The sequence below is a fragment of the Pteropus medius genome, unplaced genomic scaffold, assembly GCF_902729225.1.
Source record: "Pteropus medius unplaced genomic scaffold, Ma_sr-lr_union100, whole genome shotgun sequence".
Taxonomy (NCBI): domain Eukaryota; kingdom Metazoa; phylum Chordata; class Mammalia; order Chiroptera; family Pteropodidae; genus Pteropus; species Pteropus medius.
Window position 1 is genome coordinate 2,490,510 of NW_024356397.1, and position 18,319 is coordinate 2,508,828.

The 18,319-nt window shown below is 51.8% G+C and overlaps 2 protein-coding genes across 4 annotated transcripts in view; one reads left to right on the plus strand and one right to left on the minus strand.

Moving 5' to 3' along the window:
- Window positions 1-16,443, minus strand: part of ANKRD33 (ankyrin repeat domain 33) — a 33,599-nt gene extending 17,156 nt beyond the window's left edge. Inside the window, exon 1 of the mRNA XM_039862226.1 lies at window positions 14,692-16,443. The gene's annotated coding sequence lies outside the window, so the exon portion shown is untranslated. The remainder of the gene's footprint in view (window positions 1-14,691) is intronic.
- Window positions 14,505-18,319, plus strand: part of FIGNL2 (fidgetin like 2) — a 39,284-nt gene continuing 35,469 nt past the window's right edge. For 2 of the 3 annotated variants that reach the window (XR_005652651.1, XM_039862224.1), the window contains exon 1: window positions 14,524-14,715. Coding sequence is in view for 1 of the 3 variants with exons in the window: in XM_039862223.1 (XP_039718157.1) it covers window positions 14,597-14,599 (3 nt within the window). In the remaining 2 variants the exon portion in view is untranslated. Of the gene's footprint in view, window positions 14,716-18,319 lie in introns of all 3 variants that reach the window. The other variant, XM_039862223.1, reaches the window with a different exon arrangement.

Consider the following 18,319-nt stretch of genomic DNA (forward strand, 5'->3'; position numbering starts at 1 on the left):
AGTGGGTGGGAAAGCTCTGTGGAGTGGGAAGCCCCTAAAATCCCCAAGGTTGCAATCTGGCAGGCCACCCTGAGGAACTGGGTAAGACATTCCACACAGAGAGAAGAGGGAGGGGCTGTTGGGGGAGGGGCTCAGGAATCCGCCTGGCCTTCAGGAAGACCCCAGCCAGTCCTAATGGGAACCACACGTGGGGTGAGCTGGAATCCCTGAGAAGAGAGCCTGTGACGGTTGGCTTTGGAATCGGACACTTGGCTCGGGTCACTCCTGACCCGCTGAAGCCTGAGGCCTCCCAGCCCCAGCTCCCCTTCTAATCACTGCCAGATAAATTCTGCCCTGCACCCAGCTCTGGGGCTTGCCTGAGTCCTGGAGAGGGAGTGCTTCTCGTAGGCCTCCCCATTACCTGCTCGGAGAGTACCTAAGCCCTGGGGGAGTAGGCTTCTTAAGCAAGAATTGTGAACTTCTTGGTGGGCCAAAGGTTGATGTTCTCAGAGTAGCAGAATAAGAAGTGCTTTCCAGTGTTCCCCAAAACAGTGTCCCCTAAACTTCACACCCCTCCTGGAGCCCTGAGCTGCTTCTCGCTTTGTAGAAACTGGTACCCTTGGCCTCCATCCACCCTCTGTAATCTCCCAGAAATCTGTACAGAAGATTTAGGGACTTCCAGAGAGAAATTAGGCCCATCTGAATAGAAATCATGCAGCAGTTGTAGGAGATGGGAGAGGGGATTGGAGAGGCCTTGTCTGTAGGGCACTGTGTTATTCTGGCAGACCTAGCTTCTCTCATGTCCCACAGAGTTCATTTCCTGCCAGACCTAGGGCACCAGAGCAGGGAGCAGTCCAAAGGGCAGGGGAAGAGCCCTGTGAGCAGGTGTTTTGCTCCTGAGGATTTGCTGTAAAAATGGGGAGAGGAACAGGTCTCTCCTAGCAATGTTATGGTGCTTTCTCCTTCCTCTAACTCAAATACCTCTTAGTCTAAGGACTGGAGCTGTGTCACAAGATGTCTCAATACAATATGGAAGGCCTAGAAAAACTCTCAGTCCTTATTCGAGGGGCTTTCAGCCTTTGAGCCATGGCTGTCATCACACCCACTAAACCCTCGTCATACCCCTCCAACTGTGGAGTGTATATATGTAGATTTGGTTGCGGGGAGGTTGCATTTCCTGTTTAAGTCCTGGACACTCTTGATGGCCCCTTCTAGGCCCTCAGGCCCAGCCCCCTCCTTCTGGGTACCTTCTCTGAGAACTTCCAGGCAGCCTGCTCAGCATCAGACCAGGGGCCCAGGAGCTTGGACAGGCTGCATTCCTGGGGGAAGGGGAAAGGAGAGGACTGCACAGAGCCCCATCCTCTCTTCTAGCACAGAGCCCATGCTGCCTAGTCTGACGCTCTCTTGAGTCATGCTGAAGATGTCCAGTGTAGTGCCAAGAAAGCTCAGTCAGCAGGTTCAGGGACCTAGGGGTCTCTCTTGGCCTCTGCTAAGGATGAAGCCATCTGTGCCCTGGAGCTATTTCACTCCTGGTGGAACCTAAAGTTCCAGCATTGGTAGGGGCCCACAGTGGCCACTGGGTAGAGGGGTTCATGGGGTGAGGTGACCTGGCATGAAAGAGATACCGGGCGGATGACTAGGGCAGTCCCTTGGCATAATTTAACACCAACTCCTTCTTCAGGGTAGCTCAATCTCCCAGAAGTCTCTACAGAGGACTTAGGGACTTCCAGAGAGGAAATCAAGCCCATCTGAATGGAAATCAGGCAGCAGTTGTAGGAGATGGAAGAGGGGCTTGGGGAGGCCTTGTCTGAAGCTGGGGATTCAGGTTGTTTCTCCAACCCAATCCATCCCCATCCCCCAGCCTGGTTTCAGGAAGCTCTCTCAATGAATATTTAATAGCTCAGCGCTGGGCCTGATTGAATTTTAATGCTGGCGACCTGAGCCCGGAGCCTGAGTCCAGGCAATTAGTCAGGAGCCATTAACGCTGACCAAGCTGATTTATGGGTGGGACCAGGCCTGGTAAGGGGGAGCTCAGGCTGCTGCGAGGCCCTGGATTGGGTGAACAAGGTCTCCCCCTTCAGCCAATCCCTACAGCTGTCTCAGTTTGCTTTGCATCTCATTTGCATAGCACTCCAGTGGGCAAACTTGGGTAATGGCCCATGGGCACACCCAGGGGTAGGTGGAAGCTGGCCTGGCTGAGAGCTGAGCCCAGGTTTGGCCCTTCTTTAGGACCTGACTGGCATTTATGGCTTGGATACTCTCTACATTTGGCATGTGAGATTCCACTGGACACTCTGTCTGTTCAAAGAGCCTCCCTCCAGTCCTAGTAGAGCCCAGTAGGGAGGAAATTACAAAGGAGGAGGAAGGAGCATAGACTAAGTTTGACTTGGGAACTCTGGGCAAAGCTGCTGGGTTTCAGGCCCTAACAAAGGGCTCTGCGATTAATCCAGACAGGAGCCTTATTGAGCCCACACTGTCTATCAGACACTGTGACTCCACGCATTCCATGGCTCTCCCACCTTCCTGATCCCTGATCCACCTCCCCTCCCCACTCCCACTTTCCCTTCTGCCTCTCAAAGCGGGGTTCTGCACTGATGCAGATGGGGCTTGTGGGTTTTCAGGGTGCTGGATTATGCCTCGGGGTCCCTTGGAGGAGAAAGCCCTCCTCCCCTTCCTGCCCCTCATCCCCCTGACCCGTGTGAATGAGCTGGGACTCAGCCTGGAGTGCTCTATTGAACTATGCCCGACCCCTTAAATCATAGGTCAAGGATTTAGCTGGCCTGTCTGCTGCCATTCTGGCAGGTGGCCTCCTCCTCACCAGCCCCCACCCCTTTCTGAGCCCTCATCTGGGGATGTGGTGGAGAGCAGGCATCCTTCCCATACTGGGCAAGTATCTCCATGGGATCAGGCCTTATTTCAGCTGGAGTGGTTCTTATTGAGGGATGGGCAATGGAAAGGACAGGATAGGGCTCTGGGATGGGAGGCCAGCCCCTATAGGGAGGCTTGTGTAGAGGTCGGCAGGGAAAAGGGGAGGCATTAGTCAAGGAAGGCTTCCTGGAAGAGGGAGGGAACTATAGGACTGGAAGGAAGGGAAGGACTGGGTCAAGGAAAAAGAAGAGAGGAAATCCTCTGCAGGGTACATCCTGTTTGAGGCAGGAAAAGGTGAAGTGTGAGCTCAAGACACTCTATACCTGTCAGTGATAATACTATAGCAGCAGTAGCCCCAACATGAGACTGTGCCTGCCTAGGCAGATGAGGCAGAGTATAAGGGATGATGAAATTATTATCACCGTTTAATGAGCACCTACTATGTGCCAGGCACTATGCTAAGCACTTTGAATATATTGTTTCAGTCTTTATAGCAACTAATGAGGTAAGTATTCTTAGAAATTCCATTTTACAGATGAAGACACTGAAGCTCCGAGAGAGGTGGTAACTTGCCCAAGATCACATAGCTAGTTGGTGGCAGAGCCCTTGCTCTTGTCTACCACTCCACACTGCTCACAGGCACCTCAAATTCAACTTATCCTCTCCTTTTTACTCCCCAAATCCGCTCCTTCTTACATGTTTCTTATCTCCCTCTACCAGCATCGACCTGGTGATAAAAACAGATACTGCACGTACTATTTGCCAAAAGCCTGAGAAGCGGTCCCATCCACATTGTCACCCAAGCTCAAGTCCTTGGTATCATCAATCGTTTACAGTCCCTCGATCTGCTTCCTACAGGTTTCTGAATTCTGTTTCCTCCTCTTTCTCTAGCTCTGAATGGTTCAGGCCCAGGTCATCTTCACCAGGGCCAGGTGAAGTAGCAAAGGAGCCAGGCACTGTGCTGCTTCCTGTATGTTCTCTTAATTCCTCATCGCCAGAAGCCTGAGAGCAGGTCCTTTGATTGCTAAGGCTGCCATTTTATAGGTGGGGTGGGGAGGTCAGGGACAGTGAGAAGAGACCCCCAGCTGTACTGGGCTAGCTGTGATGGTGGGTGGGGAGCAGACCTGACCAGATCAAGCAGACCTTCAGTCTCTTGTCTTTTTCAGCTGTTCCTCGAAGCCCATTGTTTTCCAGGCTGGATCTATGCCCTGACCTCTTTTGATAAGAGGGATTGGGCTTCAAGTAGCAGAAGACCCAACTTTAAAATGGCCTAAACGGTAAGGATATTTATTTATTATGTAGCAAAACAAGAAGTCCCAGGGTGAGGCTGTTGCCAATTCAGTGATTCAACAATGTTATCAAGGACCTAGGTTCCTTCCTTTCTTGTTTGCTTGTTTCTTTCTTTTTCAACTTTATTGAAATGTAATTTACATGAGGTAGAATGCAGATTTTAAAAGTACAGTTTGATGAGTTTTAACAAATGTATACCTGGTAGCCACCATTCCAGTCAAGATGTAAAACATTGACATTGAGCCAGAAAGTTCTCTCATGTCCAATGTGGTCAGTCCCTCCCTCAACCCCTGCAACAGGTCGTCACTGATCTGATTTCTGCCTCCACAGCTCAGCTGTGCAAGCTCTAGGCCTTCTTATGAATGGAATCAAATTGTATATACTCTTTCTGTGTCTGGGTCTTTTGCTCCAGATGATGTTTTTGAGATTCATCAACTTTTTGTATATATCAGTAGTTCATTTTTATTGTTGAGTAAGATTCCATACTATGAATATTCTATCATATTTCTTTCTCTTTTCTCTGCCATCCTTATCATGTTGGTTTTTGTCCTTCTACCCCGATGTCACTTAAAGTCATAAAATGGCAGCTGCAGTTCCAGATACCACATGCAGACAATGCCATTCAAAGGCCAAGAAAAGTTGTTTCTCTTTTGGCCTCTGAGAAATCTTTCTAGAAGTCCCCCAAAGAACATCCTTTCATGTTTCATAGGCCAGAATCATATTACACGTCCATTCTTAAACCAAACACTGGCAGAGGGAATGGGATTCCCATGATTGTCTCGGACTAATCAAGAGTCACCCCTGGGCTTGGGGAGGGGTTCAGGCTCCCCTGAAAACATGGCAGCCTGGTCCCTGAGCAAAATCAAAGTTCTGTTAGCACAAAAGGAGGGCAAGGGTTGTTGACAAATAACCAATAGTGACTATTTCTTCCTCGTTAATGGAATTCAGATTTTGTTCAGGGATTACCTCCCAAGAACGTAACCCTGTGTCAAACCCAGGAGTCAATCCTTGTAATCCTGTGCCCTTGACCAGAGATTGGTTTAGGCATGGAGGCAGTGGATGACACTGATTGTGGCCACCTAACATTCATTCCTTCTTTGTAAGAGAGTCAATTTTTATTTAAGGTGACAGTGCTCTGCTAAAAAATGTTTCTAGTTTTTCTTGAAGGTAGGGGTGGCCATGTGACCAAGGTCTGACAAATAAGATATAACTAGGAATATTCTGTGAGACATCTGAGAAGGTTGCTTAAGGGAGCTCACTCTACTGAGGAAGAACCTTTTGCCTTTCTGTTTTTGCTCTTTCTGGTCTACAAAACGAATCTGATGGTTGGAATTCTAGCAGCCATTTTGGAACATGAGGTGAATTTGAGAATGAAATCACATGAGATGGGTGGCGTCTGGGTCCCTGATGACACTAAAACTATGGAGCCACCACATCAGCACTGCCTTTCTTCAGACTTCTTTTATATGAGAAAAAATAAACTTCAATCTTGTTTAAATCACTCTGAGTTTTACTAACACGTGCAACTGAACCTAAGCCAGCAATAATTTCTGGTTAGTGAGATGAGAGGGAAAATCTTCTGGGTGTTTGTGGGAAAGGTTTCCTTGTTCTTAAAAGGAGGAACCTGAAAGGAATAGGTGGGCCCACATCGGATGATTGGGACTGCATCAGCCATTTTGTGACTTGAGGATAGCCATTCAGGGGTATAGCAGGTATGCTGAGGGTGTTAGATGTGAGGATGGAAGGAACCTGGGTCTCTGAAGAAGGTGTTGAGTCTCTGAACTAATCAACTCTGAAGCCACCATTTCTCATTCTTACGTAAAATGTACTTGATCAGCTCTAAAGGGTACATCTGGTCAGATTTTAACATTTCTGAAATCATTAAACATTTTATAATCCAAAGTACCTTAATCTGCTGTCAGCCATATAGCAGTTGTGCTTAGCTGTCCTTCATACACATGTGCAAACTTGGTGACTTTCCTGGTGTCATGATAGGACAACTACAGCCCTATGACGTTTCTGTCCACAAACCATGCAAGGACTCTTTGAGCCCTGACTGATACCTAGAAACTTTTTATTGACTGTCTGGCAAGGTTATCTGGCCAGCATCAAAACTTCCAGAATGAATGTCAGTAGCTTAGAAGGATGTGGTAGGCAGCCTGAAAAATGGCCCCAAATGGTCCTCACCTCCTGCTTGTCACACCCCTGTGTAGACCTTCCCCACTTTATTCTGGGTTGGTTTTTGTAACAAATAGCATAAGGTAGAAATCATGACATGTCACTTGCAATATTAGGTTGTCTTGAATACTTGTTTGTGCTCTCTTTTGAATCATTTGCTGTTGGGAAGGCCAGCTGCCATGGCGTGAAGACAGTCAGATGGCCTGTGGAGAGGACCACACGATGAAGAATTGAGGTACCCAGCCAGCACCCAGCTAGGAACTAAAGTTTGCCAATAGCCATGTGAACGAGCTTGGAAGTGGATTCTCCAGCCTCACATGACAGCTTGAGTATTAGTTCATAAGAGACCCTAAGCCTGAGCCACCCAGCTAAACCACTTCCAGATTCCTGACCCATAGAAACTATAAAATAATAAATGTTTGTTGCTTTAAGCTGCTAAGATTTGGAGTAACTTTTTACACAGCAATAGATAATTAATTCAGTAGAGCAGTCTTTTAAGAAATGCTGTTATCACTGATACTCATGATGGCCCAGATGATGAGTCTCCGTGGAAAAACAGACATTGGCAGCTCAAAGTTGAAAAGTAATTTCAAGAATCAGACTCTGAATTCAATAAATAATTCAGTTCAAAGAAAACCTTAACCAATTTATTTCACCCGTGTTTTCCTTATTACATATGTGCAAGAGTAATTTATGTTTAAATATATCTATCCATATGGGTCTAAAAGAGCTTTTTAATAAATAAAAATAAAAACTCTAAACAGTAAGAAATCCTTGTGTCAGCTTAATTGGCAGTGTTTTTTCTTCTATGGTACATAAAGTAACAGTGCTTCTTAACATCCGTGGCCTCTAAAGTGAATGAAATATGATCATTTTCCTTATTGTACGAGCCATCATGAGGGGAGTTTTCTGGTGCTTGCAGTGGAGGATTTTAAGCTCGGGGAGTGTAGGAGTAGGGTTGAGGAGAAATTGAGTAAGGAGAAGGAAAGAACAGGCGTATGAGGGGGAGTGGGAGGAGGTTGGGCAGGGGTTTGTGGCCAACAGCTCAAAGATATTGATAGGAAACCCACACTGTTCTGTGTTTAAGTGTGTTAGTCCTAATCCTCTAATAAGTTATTAAGAGCCTGGAACCCTATGTCACCAATTGTGGGCTATATTGGAAACGCCTGCATTTCCCAAATAAAAACAAAGATGTGCGACGCGACACAGGAGTGTTCCTATATTTAAAATTTTTTTGCCCCCCCCCCCAAAGCCTTTATAGTTCTACAGCTTTACAGCTTTATGGCTCATACAAGAAGATGTGGAAACATGCAAGAGGAATGCTTCCTTGGGGAATCAGCCACCCCTCATCTCCCAGAGGTAAGGCCAATTGCTGGGCAAATGTACAAGGGCCCAAAATCTAGAGTGGGCATGAGAGGGGATTGGGGTTGGGGACCCAGTGATCATCTGAGTTAACTGTGAATCACTATTCATAGACTACTATCCATAGACTTTGATGAATCAGCCAGTTGTCTCATGAGCATCTTCTCATCCTCAGGACAGCCCCATGAGGGATGGGTGTCTATCATCAACCCACTTCACAGATGGGGAAGCTGAGGTGGGAATGTTAAATTCACAGGGTGAAGGGCAGACCCGAGTTTGAACTCAGGTAGTCTGGCTCCAAAGTTGGAGCACTTCTTAGCCACTACATTAAAGTAGTTTAGATCTGCAGGGATTTTAGCAACTACTGACTCCAAGATCTTGATTTTACAGTAGAGAAAGCAGGATCCTACAGAGACAGCAGGACGCCCCTAAGATCCTCAAGGAAGGGGTGCCTGGCACGCTGTTGTGGATTAGAGTTGGTAAAAGGAGGGGCCGGTAGGGGCGGGGGCTGTAAGCCTGGACGCACTCCTCCTCCCCACCCCACCCCCACAGCAAGTGTCCCTTCTTTCCATTTTGGGAACGGGTACAACTTGGTAGGGGGTGGAAGGAGGTGGACGGGGGAGGGGTGGGGGTGACTCGGGAAGCCACCCGACCTCCATTCTCAGGATTCCGAGGCAGCCATTGTCCTAGGAGGAATGTTGGGCCAGTAGCCCCCGAGGGGCGGGGCCTCTTTTGGTGCCCCAGACAAGCCTGCTTTGTGCTCACCACCCAGGGCCCCTCCTGGCCTTCATCGGCCAGGCCTTCAGAGTACTTTTCAGTTCTTCCAGGCCAGGTCGCTAAGGGATGAAGGGAAAAGCATGGGTCTTGGGAGACGCACCGGGACCTGGAAAGCCAGTCTGGGAGGGCTGCTTGGAGATGTGAGAACACCGCCCAGAGGCCTGGGCTAGTGGCTCCTCAAAGCTAAAAATATGCATTCCCAGTCTCTCAATAATAGACATTTATCCTAATCAGACACATGCACAAAGGTGGATGTCACAAGTCTGTTCATTATTAAGCTTTTATTTCTGGGGAAAAAAATCGACAACAAAGGAAACTTGTTAAAGTCTTGCACATTCATATGATGGAATATTAAGCTGTCATTAAAATTGTTTGGTATAAATGTAGTTATAGATAGGAAAAGATATTCAAAATATTTGTCTACAGATTGCAAAATAGTGTGGTGATCTCTCTCAATATCTAGAATAACATCTGGCCCATTCTGAAGTCTCACTAATGGTTATCTCGGGGTGGTGGGACTAGGGTGTTGGATTGATTTGTTTTGTGCTTATCCGTATTTTCTAATTTTTGTAAAAAGGTGTTTTCTTTGTGTAACAAAAGTACGTGTGTGCGCGCGTATGTGTGTGTGTACCCTAACTGCCTGCTGCCTGCGCTTGGTATCCCCCACAGAAGTTTCTCCAGCGAGGTGGCTGCCCTTAGAGGGTAGGCAGAGACAGCTGTTTGGACATCAGAAAAACGAGCAATGAGTGCCAGGCAGGCAAGTTCGAGCCTAATAATAAGAGCAATAACTCACTCAGCACTTCATGGTGCACTTCCACACACATTATCTAATGTGAATCCAACCAGGATCCTCTGTGGGCATGCCCCTCCCCCTCCCCTTTACAGGTGAGGAGACAGGCTCCAGCAAGTTAAGCGTTCCTCAATCCCCCAGGACAGGAAAGTGGGGGAACCGGGATTCAACCAGGGTCTCTGATCTTTAACCACCACACCCACTCATGTCCATCACAGCATCTTGCATTTGTTCGTCCACCTGTCCCTTTCTACTGACCACAAGTTTCTCTAGGAATCACTGGGATCTTTTTCAAGTCTCTACTCCTAGAACTTAGTACACTTAGGCACCAGTACATGCTATTGAATGAATGAACGAACATTCAAACCGGGAATCCTGGTGAAGCAGGGCACGGTAGATCCACAAACTCGTTCTTTGTCGCCTGTGTGTTTTTATACTTACTTCGTTCTCTGTATTCTTTTCCCTTTTGTTCTTTAATATTAGCAAAGCCTTTTGGAAAATGGCTGACCGCAAGAGCTGTCATGAGAACAGCTCTCTAGACCTGAACCAAAGCTTTAAAAAGGCAGGAACACTCCTCCTCCCCACTACACATACCAGTAACTGGAAGCAGCTACCCTGTGAGGCCAAGGGCACAGAGGAGAGGCCCTTGGTCAGCTCCACTCCCTGCCTAGGGGGAGGGTTTCTAACCAGGACCAATGCTTGGAAAGGATGGGGTTCCACATGCTGAGCCATGCTGAGCACATACCTTCCCAGACCTCAGACCCAGGGAGGATCAGGTTCAAGGGTGAGCTGTGGATACAGAAGCTGGGCCAATCAGGGAAGTCATCCTGGAGGAGAGGCCTGGGAGGCTAGTTTAGGAAGGGGAAGAGGCCAGGGCAAAGGGGAGAAAAGCAAGGAACATGCCTGGGCAGTTGGGCGCTGGATGATTTAAGTACAACCAGATGTGCTGGGAATCTCCTGTCAGGCCAAGCCTCAGTGAGGGCAGAGTGGGGGTGGGGAAACCTCTGGTCCACTTGGATTTCCAGTTCCCCATTCTGCTCTGGGTCTCTAAGCCTTAGGGAAGGGAAAAGCCCAGTGGGGTTCCAAAGGGGATAGCATATAAGAGAGCCAAGCAGGCTTGGGTGGACAGGGTATAGGAATGGAAGGGTTCCTCTAGGAAGCAGGGTATTGGGCTCAACACCTGGAACCCAGAAAAAAGGATTAGGAGAGCTCTGGGGTAAGAGCTACCAGTTCTGGTGGGGGTAGGGAACAGCAAGGGAAGACTTTACAGAAGAGAGTATATCTGAGTTGGGTTCTGAAAGATGAATAGGAGCTCCCCAGACAGAATGGGGAAATGATTCTCCAGGGAGAGACTCTGAGGTGTTAAAATGGTGTGAGTGCCAAGCGAGAGGTTCTGTGGGGCTGTATTATAAAGGTGCACAGTGGGACAACAGTTCAGTTTGGGGTGCTGGCCCAAAAGCTGTGCTGCAGGATGGGGACGCGGTGAGTGTGCTTCTGCTCACAGATCAAATGGCAGAGCCAGATGTAGGATGAGAATTTTGGAAGTGTGTACCAGGGTCCCCAGTTTTGGGCCCCTGGGGCAGACGAGAGGACTGATAGCGAATCTCAGCTGCTCTCCCCAAGTCTGTGTGGTCTGACACAGAGTTGAGTCTACCCAGAGGAAGGGGCACTTTTCTAATTCTCCTGGAGGCTCTTAAGAGCCCTTAGGCTGGTTGTGGGGTGGGGATTGGATCCAGAACAGCCCATAGCACACTGGGGAGGCAAACCTGGAATAAGCACACAGAGTGTGAGTGGTTGAGCAGGGTTGGGGAGGCACTGGGAACTGGAAGGCCAAACAGCCAGACTGAGGAAGGCTAGGGCTTCCATTGTGGGGGAGCAGCCTGAGCCCGGTGAAAGTAGGGGGCATAGCAGCCAGCTGGGTGTGGTGTCCTCTGGGCTTGTATCCCAGTCCTCCAGCTGGGACACATTTCCTTTCTTTCCTGCTTCTTAATGACTCCTGAGTGGCCAATCCAGAGGACCACAAAGAGAGGTCTCCCCGCCCTTTCCTCTTCCTCTCTTCCACTTCTTCCTCCCTTCCTCCCCCCACCCCATCCTTCCTCTGGGCCCTTGTCTTTCCTTCCTTCTTACCTCACCTGCTCCTCCCTCTCTGGCTTCCATACATCTTCCCTCTAACTCTCCTCTCTTCCTTCAAGCACTTAATGCTGATTCTTCTCTGGGCCAGTTGAGTTATTTTTCTTGACATTTTCAGAAGGGCTTTGTTGCAAGTCTCTGGGCCAGGAAGATTTATGCACTCACACATCCCTGTATATATATATATACACACATGCCTCACACACAAGCATAGCACCTGTTTTCCCTGGGAGTAGCCAGGGGAAGGGGAGGATTCTCCATCTTGGATGTGATACAAGCAAAAGGGCTAGGAAAGAATGGAGGGCCCTCTGCAGAAGCCACTCATTACCACCATCAATACCACTATTATTATCCAATCTATTGCTGGGTACTTGACCTGCCAGGAGATGATCACAAGACCGCTTGATCAGCATGTCCTCAGCAGGGGGCTCTCAAGGCACAGATCCCTTGACTGGGGACAGCCAGAGGAAGGGTCAGCAGCGAGTCCTCATAGGACAGACGCCCCCCCCACCCCCACACCGTCCACCAAAGCCCTGCCCAGGAGGGCAGAGGGAGAGACTTGATGAAGGGCCATTTGCCAAGATTGAGTGTTTGTCAGCCCAGGAGGCTGGATGATGTACTAATAGGACTTTAATGAGTTCAGGGAGGGGGAGTCACACTTCATTGCCTGAGCACTGGTACAGGATGGGGGGGCTCCTGCTAACTAAACGCTTTAATGTGACCCATGCCAGTTTGGGCAATCAGAAACAATTTAGCACCTCTAAGATGCTGAACCTTCCCTCATGGAGTCCAGAAAAGGCCTCCTCAGCATGCTGGCACATCCTACTATCTTACTGGGAAGGCCTTTCTGAGGCCTAACCTTGTCCTTCCTACCAGCACAAGAAGGGCCTTTTCTCCAGGGCTCCCCGGGGATGGAGAACTGGACCCCTGCTCCAAGGGAGCACATTTTCAATTCCTCCATCTTAATTCCTGTCATCTACCCCGCCCTTGAGCCTGGTTGAGTATGACAGTCAGCCACAATGTCCTGGCAATACCAGGCTTGACCTCCTGGCACTTGACCTGCTGATTAAGATCACTCAGTTCCTGTGGCCATCTCAACTCCTGCCTCTAACCCTCAGAAAGCCTGACCGGTGGGGCGGAAAGAGTACATTGGATTCTAGATCCAGCTTTGCTGTGTGACTTGAAATGGGTCACTTCTCTGGGCTTTGGATGCCCCATCAGTAAGAAATACTTCTGTTACACTTAAGATTGTCCCTTCATCAAAGGGTAGGCTCCCCTAGAGTGGCCTACTTCCTCCCGCTTTTCTAATTCTGAAGCCAGGGGCTGCCTGCCCTAGCATTCTGAAACTTGATACATCACTCCCCTGTTCCAGGGCAGGGGCCTGGGGGTGTGGAGCAGAGAGGAAGAGAGGATTTTGGGGGTGGAGAAGATCCTGACCTTGGCAAGTTCCAGAACCTGCTTGAGTGCTGGTCTTGTTTCCATATGTGAGTTGAGAAAAACATGGGCACTGTTGAGGCCCTCCTTTTTCTCTTTCCCTGAGTGGCACCTACAGGAGTGTCCTGGGAGGTGAGAGCCCAGAGCTCCCAGAGGAATCATCACTAGGACATGGGAAGGGAAATGTATAGAATTCTGCGAAACACAGAGAACAGAGTGCTAACCTGCATGCCGGCAGTAAGGGGTACAGGGGTGCAGAGTACCCTACTGGTACTCTGGTACTTAGAGCAGTGGAGCAGTACACAAAAGAAAAAAAAAAACAACAACAACAACAGCAAAGAGATGACTTTCAAGAATTGCACTTGGGTGGGAACATAGTCTTGGGACCCACTGGTTGCTCACCATCTCCTTCAGGAAATGTACCTGGACCCTCTAACCTAAGCTCAGTCTCATCTCCTACAACCTCCACAGGCAAAGAGTGTTCTGCTACAGGTCCATCCGTCCTGCAGGCTTCCTTTCCGGGCTGGATCACCTCTGAAGCTGAAGCCTGTGTCTATATCTGATAGAATTCTGTCTACTCTTGGACTCAGAGCTCCACAAGAACAGGGATTGCCTTTGGAAACTCTCTCTTTGGAACTCTCCCGAGTGTCCCCAGCACCTAGCCCAAAATACTTGGCACAGAGTGGATGCTCAATATTATCTGTCGAATGAAATGAATGTACTAATCAATGAACGTCTTTGGACACCTCTAAGAACACCGCAAGTCTGGGATTCCCCTTCCATCTTCGCCTTCCACCATTCAGCCTGGGTGGCCCAGTGGAAACAAGGCCTTCTTGGGGAAGCCCTCCAGTAAAGCCCGCAGTTTAGCAGTTTATAAGTCACACCCTACCTTCTGCTGCGCATTTACAGGGCTCGCCCTCCGCCTCTGCACCCACTCGCACTCAGAGTGGCGCACTCAGAGTGGCACTGTGTAGAGCGGTGGACTTGCCGGGCAGTGAGTGTGTGTGTGTGTGTGCTGACGTCCATCCTGGGCTGGCACAGCCGAGTTTAGTGCAGTGGGTGCTCAATTCACCTGAGGGGTAGGTGGTAAGGGATTGGGGGATGAAAGCGTGAGTGAACAAGGCTGCCCTGGGGCAGAGCAGCCCTGAATAGGGGGTCTGGGACACTAGCATTGGAGCGGTCAGGCCGCTGCCTTCCCTATTGCCCTTCGACCCCGCTGCTCACACCCAGCAGACACGCTCGGCAAGCCCCGCCGCCCCGGCTCAATCCGGCCTTCTCCCTCATGGACCGCCACCAATCTACGGCAGGAGCCTCTGCACACCCCGACTTGCCCCGACGGCCTGGCAGAGGGGCGGCCTGGAGAATGGCGCATAAGGACACCTCCACACCAAGGGTCATTTGTTCTTTTCTCCCCTCTGAGGCTAATTTATTTTAGAGCTCGGGGAGGGTGAGGGCAGGACCAGGCCAAGAGGTTGAGAGGAGGGGCCAGCAGAGCCCAGGGAGGTGGGGGCGGGCAGAGGCAGGTGGGGGAGGGCAGGAGGAGCTGGGGTGAGAAGGGCCCAAGAAGGGCAGGGAGTTGGGGGAAGGAGGGAGCACCAGAGGAGGGGAGCAGGGAAGGGGAGGGGAGCAAAGGCCTGATGAGGAGGGCGCTAGTGAGGGGAGGCGGGGGTGGGGGTGGGGTCCTGGTTGGTGCAGGGGGAGCCGGGCGGCCTTGTCCAGCCACCCCCACTGCCCAGTCCCGCTCCCGGCCGCGGCGGCCGCAGCAGCCGCAGCAGTAGCGGCTCCAGGATGGTGAGCGCCGCTGCACCCCAGCCCCGGCCTGTCGCCCCTGGCCCGCGTCCCGGTCCCGGGGCCGGACGCCCCCCTAGGCCGCGCACACTCACCTAGGACCCGGCCGGGATGCCGAGGTACGGGACCGCGGGCCCGGGCAGGGTCAGGCAAGAGAGCGCACGACCGGGCCGGGGTCAGGGGTGGTGACCGTTCAGTCGGGGTGTCGGGAGCTTTGTCCGCAGGCGCGGGGCATTGCAAGGGCCGAAGAAGGCGGGGGCTGCGGGTTGCGGGGATCAGCTAGGCGGGGGTCGAAGGGCAAGGCCAGCGAGAGACCCGGGCGGGTGCGGGAGCCGGGTCACTTCCAGCGGGGAGGGCGGGGCAGAAAAGGGGATCTCCTCTCCGCCGCGGATGGGCACCTTGTTCGCCGCCCCCTTTGGTGCGGAGGCTGCAGCAATAGCGAACAGCGGGCTCTGGGGGGGGGAGCCTGCGGGATTGGGGGGGGTGGGGAGCCAGCCTTTGCGGGTTCGGGTCGCAGAAGTATCTTGTGTCCGGAGCCGGAGGGCCGGCCCGCAGGCCCCTCCCACTCCGTCAGGTCTTTGTCCAGCGGCCCCTGTGTGTGTGGGAGGGGGGTGGGGGCTGGGTTCCCGGCCCGGAGATTCCCCAGCATCGTGACGGGGCAGTGACAGGAGACTGAGGCCACTTCGAGCCCTGCGTCCCTAACGCCCAGCGCTTCCTTTCTTCTCTTCTGGCTTGGGAGAGCATAGCCCCCATCTCAGAGTCAGGGTGTTTCGGAAAGCTGCACTTACCTTCACCCATGGGCTACAGACTACAAGAAAGCCCCTCTGAGCTCCGGCTCTCTAGACGGAGCCCGTTAAACTTCCCCACTCCACAAGCCCGCTCTTGGTCTCCACAGTTCTCCTTGCTACAAGCCCGCTCTGTAGAGGGCCTTCCGCAGAGGGCTGGGCACACAGTAGGTGCTCAGCAAATGTAGGCTTTTTTGCCTGGCCCCTCCATTCCCCGTGCCCCTCTAGGTGGAGAACTGGAAAGGAGTCTACGCAGGGGCGAGTGTGAGCGGCCTGGAGCCTGCGCCCGGCGGCAGCGGGGAGTGCAGGGGTGGGTGGACGGGTGGGTGGGCTGTTAAAAGGACGGTCACTAAATCAGGATTAGGCCGTGGGGCTGTCAGGCTGCCTGGCCCAGTCTCCATGGATACCTAATTTGGAGGAGAATAGAGGACGGAAGAATGTTTGTGTTGTCGTCCGCACGGCTGCCGCGGCTGAGCCGGCTCCAGCCCCTGGCCAGGCAGCGAGGAACCGGAACCCGATTCCAACCCCACTCTGGGCTTCTGTGGGGGGAGGGGAAAACTTCCCGGTTCTTGGGGCCCAGAGCCTTCCCTCTGGAGTCTTTGGAGTGGGCTGGATGGTGCCGTAGTTCAAAGAACTCTGACCGTGCACAGAAAGCCCGACCTTCCCAAGTCCAACCTGAAACCCCTGTGCATCCTCCTGGGCTGGGGTTCCTCAGAGCCCCCATCCCGGAGCTTCTCTCTGGGAACAAATGCCACCCTTCGCTGTGCCTTAGCCCGAGGACGGACGCTTTTGGAGGCTCCGTGCCGCGTCTCTGCGGGGACCTAGCGGCCGCACGGGTACCAGGCAGCCACTGGGGCTGTGGGGCAGGGGGCGGGTCCGGGCTTCCTGGGGCGGGCGAGAAAGGGGCGGGGCCTTCCGGCCAGCGATGCTGGACCGGGTGTCAGGCCTCGTAAATCCCTCTTTCTCATATTTAACGCCATTTCATTTATTTCCAGTTGATTCCTTTGGTGTCCTCAGCAGTCACCTTTGTAAAGAGCGACCCTCGTGCCCTCGCTGTAATATCTTCTGGGAGAAAACCCACGTGGGCCAAAGGGAATTTTAGCTACCTGAGGCAGTGGAGTTGCTCCTGGGGAGGCCCAAATAACCCCCATTTCTCAGGGGACCTTCATCTTCCCAGAAGAATAGGGGACTGAGAGACACAGGGATGGCCTCTGAGGCCCTGCGGGATTTTCTGGCAGTGGTAATAAGGGTGGGCCGGGATGAGGATCCTGGGAGTGGACAATGCCAGTATACAGGCTGGAGGGGGGCAGGGTACAGGGGCCAGCCCTAGTGTGTCTATCCTAGATCCTTTACTTGCCTTCCTCCTGGTCCTCCATGGCCACAGCTTTTTATGGAGCAAGAATCCCCTCCCCACCCCTCCCCTGCCTGGGCTGCAGCTTTATTGCTGAGATCTCAGACTCTCCACGCAATTTCACGCCTCTCTGACTTTGCTCTTGCTGTTCCCTCAGCCAAATGCCTTCCCTATTGTCCCCGTCTTTCCACAACCTCCTCATTCTTCAAGGTCCAACTAGGATGCCACACTTCCTCTGTGCAGCCTCCCAGAGCCCCAGCTCTTATCACTTGCTTGTCCCTCTGTGTTCTACTGGCCCTGCACCTGTGCCTCCCTTCAGTCTTTGTGGCTGAGTCCACAGAAGGCTTTGCCTCCTGGAGGTTAGAGGTAGAGCATATACTTCCCTGCACCCCACCCCCATGGACCTGGCACAGGGTTTGGCACCTTGTGGGTGCCCCATAAATCTTTGATGGTTGAATTAAACACGTTTTATAAGGTCAGCCTGCAAAGTGTGGGATCTGGACACTTTCAGGCAAATAGCTCTGCACTCCTGGGTGGGTGGAGACTGCTGGGTGGGTCTCCTCCTCCTCCTCATTGCTGACCCTCCCCCTCCCCCAAGTCCTGGGAGGACTTTGCTCCTTCCTTTCCCCACAGACCAGCATTCTTTCCCTGCCATTATCATCCTGTTAAACAGAGAGGCCAGTCAGGATCCATATGGATCAGATTAACAATTGCTTATTATCTGGGCCAAGACTGCTCCCACTCTCCACCCCCAGCTCCTACTGCTGGAGTTGCTGGACCCTTAGGAGCCCATCCTCCCCACCTCTCCCTCCCACTACCATTGGTCAGCCTGGGAGGGCAGGGGACAGGCTGTTCTCCCTTACTTACCCTCCCTGTGCCTTCCAGCGGAACTTTGCTTCTTTTTGACTTGGTTGGCAGTTAATGACTCCTTTACCCAGTTTAATGAAAACCAGGTTCCCTGCAGGAGCACAGCTCAGTGAGGTTCCAGGGCTGTGGCAGGGAGAGGTGGACCGGAGGCCCAGAAGCCCAAGTGCACCTGTGGTCTGTAATAGCCCCTTCCTTCCAGTGGACAGAGGCGGCGGGCAGGAGTGAGCCCCACTAGGCCGACCACAGGATATACTGGTGCCTTCTGCCCTCTCAGCCCTGGACTGGCCCTGCTTCCTTCTGGGAGCTGGCAGGCTAGTAAGAAAGATCAGTGAAGGAGAGACCCTGCAAGACTGTGTAGCACTGAATCCCAAGCCTTGTGCTACAGTCGAAGAAGCAAAACATCTGAGTTGCCTGGAGTGACAGCTGAGTTGGCTTTGAAGGACAGGAAGTGGAGTTTATGTAGAAATGTACATAAAAATACTAGGGATGGAAGAGACCTTCAAGATTACCCAGTCTGGGGGTCCATAACTTTTTTCGATTTACAGACCCCTCAGAGGGACCGATGAAAGCTGTCCCCAGAAAAATGAACTTTCATCAATTGACACCAGACTTTGAATTCTGCTTTAGAGGGTTCTTAGGTCCCCTGGAGCTCATGGGAACCCTACAAGAAGCCCTCACCCTGGTCCAGCACCCTCTGAAGTACTGAGGACAGTCAGGCCT